The sequence below is a fragment of the Chondrus crispus genome, genomic scaffold, assembly GCF_000350225.1.
Source record: "Chondrus crispus Stackhouse genomic scaffold, scaffold_95, whole genome shotgun sequence".
In the NCBI taxonomy this organism is placed as follows: domain Eukaryota; phylum Rhodophyta; class Florideophyceae; order Gigartinales; family Gigartinaceae; genus Chondrus; species Chondrus crispus.
In genome coordinates, this window is record NW_005178839.1 from 1 (window position 1) to 3,376 (window position 3,376).

General features: G+C 58.6%; 2 protein-coding genes; one reads left to right on the forward strand and one right to left on the reverse strand.

Annotated features, from left to right (window-relative positions):
- Nucleotides 1-1,013: 1,013 nt before the first annotated feature.
- Nucleotides 1,014-1,246, forward strand: CHC_T00008137001 (hypothetical protein). XM_005711977.1 is given in 2 exon segments: nt 1,014-1,190; nt 1,191-1,246. 1 exon segment carries the CDS (start codon nt 1,014-1,016, stop codon nt 1,188-1,190), a length of 177 nt encoding a protein of 58 aa, XP_005712034.1. The 3' UTR covers nt 1,191-1,246.
- Nucleotides 1,247-1,645: 399 nt separating this feature from the next.
- On the reverse strand, nt 1,646-3,280 carry CHC_T00008138001 (hypothetical protein). Its single transcript, XM_005711978.1, has one exon. It carries the CDS (start codon nt 3,278-3,280, stop codon nt 1,646-1,648), a length of 1,635 nt encoding a protein of 544 aa, XP_005712035.1.
- Nucleotides 3,281-3,376: the final 96 nt, after the last annotated feature.

Consider the following 3,376-nt stretch of genomic DNA (forward strand, 5'->3'; position numbering starts at 1 on the left):
TCTGCACGGGGGCGTTTGTCGTGCTCGACGCGGCGGTCGCGGCGGGCGTCGCGGCCTTCAAGGGCACGGACCGCGCGCTGGAGTTTGTCACCGCGTACATCGTCGAGTACAGCCTCTCCGTTGACAACCTCTTCGTCTTCTTGCTCATCTTCTCCTTCTTCAAGGTCCCGCGCCGCGCCCAGCTGCGCGTGCTCTCGTTCGGCATCGGCGGCGCGGTCGTCATGCGCGGCGTCATGATCGCCGTCGGAGAGGCCCTCACGCATCGCTTTCGCGCCGTGTCGGTCGCGTTTGCGGCGCTGCTGCTCTTTTCTGCCGGCAAGCTGCTGCTCACAGGAGAGGGCGACGAGGACGAGGACCTCGAGCAGAACGCCATCGTCAAGTTCTCGCGCTCGCTCTTGCCGTTCTCGGACCATTACGATGGCGATCGGTTCTTCACGCGCACTGACGGCGCGCGGCTTGCTACGCCGCTCATGCTCGTCCTGCTGTCCGTTGAGTTCAGCGACGTCGTCTTCGCGCTGGACAGCGTGCCGGCCGTGCTCGGCATCTCAGACGACACCTTGGTCATCTACGTGTCTAACATCCTCGCCATCATGGGGCTAAGGAACCTCTTCTTCGTGCTGTCGGACGCCATTGGCGACTTGCGCTTCCTCCGGCAGGCGCTCGCCGTCGTGCTCGGCTTCGTAGGCGCGAAGATGATCACAGGCGTTGCGGGATATCACATCGACACGCTGCCGAGTCTCGGCGTCGTCGTCGGTACCCTGGCCGCTGGTGTGGGCTTCAGCTTCGCGTTTCCGGGCACGGACGAGGCTGAGGTCCCAAAATAGAAGCAGCGACTGCGTGTGAGTTTTTGTTGCGCGTTTTTCAACTATTGATGTGAATAGGCATGAGCGGACTTTGGCATCAAGCATCATCGGCTGGATTGAACGACGGTTTGCGTGATGCAAGATTTTGGAACCAGGCCTTTCCGTGCGATGTGTATCGGGATACTCTCCGCGTAGAGCATTTGAGTTTTGATGGTGGGATTGCCGTCAGGGGCACGCTCCGTTTTTCTCTTCTCTCATATCACCATTTATTTTTGCGATGGGCGTACGATAGTGGGACGGGATCCGTTGAGGTTTTGTGGCAGAAGTCAGCAAGTGCGGAGCGCACCACTTTTGCAGTGTGTGTACAGTAATCAGGGGTCTTGGTAGAGTTGGCACTAACACGAGTTGACACGAGGGATAAAGTTTTATGTATTTTGTTTGTGCGTCTTTAACGTTTGCAGGGTGGAATATCCGACAGGCTTCCTACTGGTGTGTTTACCGCGCGCGTGGCTTCCGGGAAGGCCGCGGCTGCTCAAATCTCGACGTCTCGCAACGGCGACATTTTTCCATTTGGCGTCAAGCGCAGGGAGGAAGCCAGAGCGAAAACGTCGAAGGCAGGCTAATGCAAAAAATGTGAACATGAAACGGTATACTGTATACAAAACCTCTTTAAAGAGGAAGGTTTAATTCAAGTTGTTCCTACGTAGTTAAGACTCATAACTTAAGAGAAGGCAGCGCTCTGCCGCCCTCCGGAGCATGTTAGTCCATTAGTGTCGCATAGTAAGTCATTTGTAGAGCGCAGATCCACCCCCCATGCACCATCTACACCCCGCATGCACTATCTATCCCAGGACTCCCGGGAACCACCCCAGTTGTCGCACAGCCATCTTTCCAAACATGGCCAACCACAGCAAAACGTACAGAGCGATGTACGCTAGAAGCAAGGAGAACTCCGGTGACGTCAGCGGCGACTTAAACTTCACCGCCTTGCTCGGCCGCGACGACAACGTCCTGTATACGACGGGTGGATTGTTGCCCCCGTCTTCAATGCTGATCAGGCTTGCGTCATCGTCGTCATCAATGTTGTACTCAGTCACGGCGTCTTCGGAAATCATGGTCCCGCCGCGCACCTCTGCCTCTTCCCATATCGATCCGCTCGGGCGCATGGGGCTCAGAAGAAGCGCGCCTGAAGAGGAATGCGAGGTCCATGGCGAGCTTGACTGACTCCTCGCTGCCGACGGCGTTCGTGAGAATGCGATATCGCGGGGCGTTCTCAGCAACCCTTCATGGCCGTAATCCACCCTCCCAATATTTTCTGCAGCAGTCGTCTTCTCTCCCATCGAAGGATCCGTGCTCGGATCCGTGCTCGTTCTAGACAAGATAGCCCCGCCAGGGTCATTGTTCGACAGCGGAGAGCTCGACAGTTCGCTGCAATCCTCATCCATACCTAATAACTGCGCAAGCGGCTCATTCAGAAACATGCCGATATCGTCGACAGCCTCATTCCGTCTCAGTCTCTTAAACTCTTCCAGGCTCTCCCCCAAGCTCTTCGCCACGACATCCGCATCACATATTTTCGCCATGTCCCTCGACAGCCGACACCTCGCCCCCGGTAGCCGCATCCACTCGGCCACCACCTCCCTCGCAAATGCCTCCCACCCCCTCGTCCCCAGGGCGCTACAAATCTGCACGACCGCACTATATGCGTTCCTCCCCTTCCCAAAATTTGCCGCCAGCAATGCGTCACTCGCCTTCACAAACGTCATCCTCACGCCCACATTCAGGGGATACTCGCCCCTTCGATCTGCAGACTGGACTTTTTCCGTGACCACCCTCCACAACTCACGCACAACTTCCCAATTGCCGTTCCCCTCATCGACCGGGACCGCAACCTCCACCGCCATGACCGGCCATCCTTCCGCGCTATCCTGAAACTGCACGGCGTCGGCCACATTCTGCCTAAACGGTTTCGCCTCCAGCTTCCACATGCTCTCCCTAAACCCGCGTGCCAGAAACGCTTTCGCCATCCTCGGCTCATACTCGGCCACGCCCCCCTGAGCAAGCGCCGCGCCGTGCATCCTAAACCACTGCGGAATGGTGTAAAACCTATATGCGACGGCTTCATCATCCTCTACTCGCCCACCAACGACGCGCTCCAAGGTGCGCATCCACACCAGATCGCCTTCCGGCCCCCACGCGCCCTCCCCGGCCGAGTTGAACGGTACCCACATCATCTGCACAGCCACTCCCCTTTGCACCAGCCCCTTCATCACCTGCAGGACCCTCCCCGCCAGCACACCGCCCATCGGCACGAAGCGGTTCTCCACCTTAACCACCCTTGGATACCGATCCACCGCCAGCGTGACATCATACAGCACACCAAACAGGCCGTGCGCGACCTTGACAGCCTCGAACAGCCCGGGCGGGTCCCTCCTCGAGTACACCCTGAGCCTCCCATGCGCGTCGACGACGCTCATCTCCTTGACGACGTCGGCCAGCAGCCCCTCCTTCAGGCCGCCCGCGCCGAGGGCGCCGCCCTCCAGCGCGTCGCCCACGGATCACACAAGCAGCCG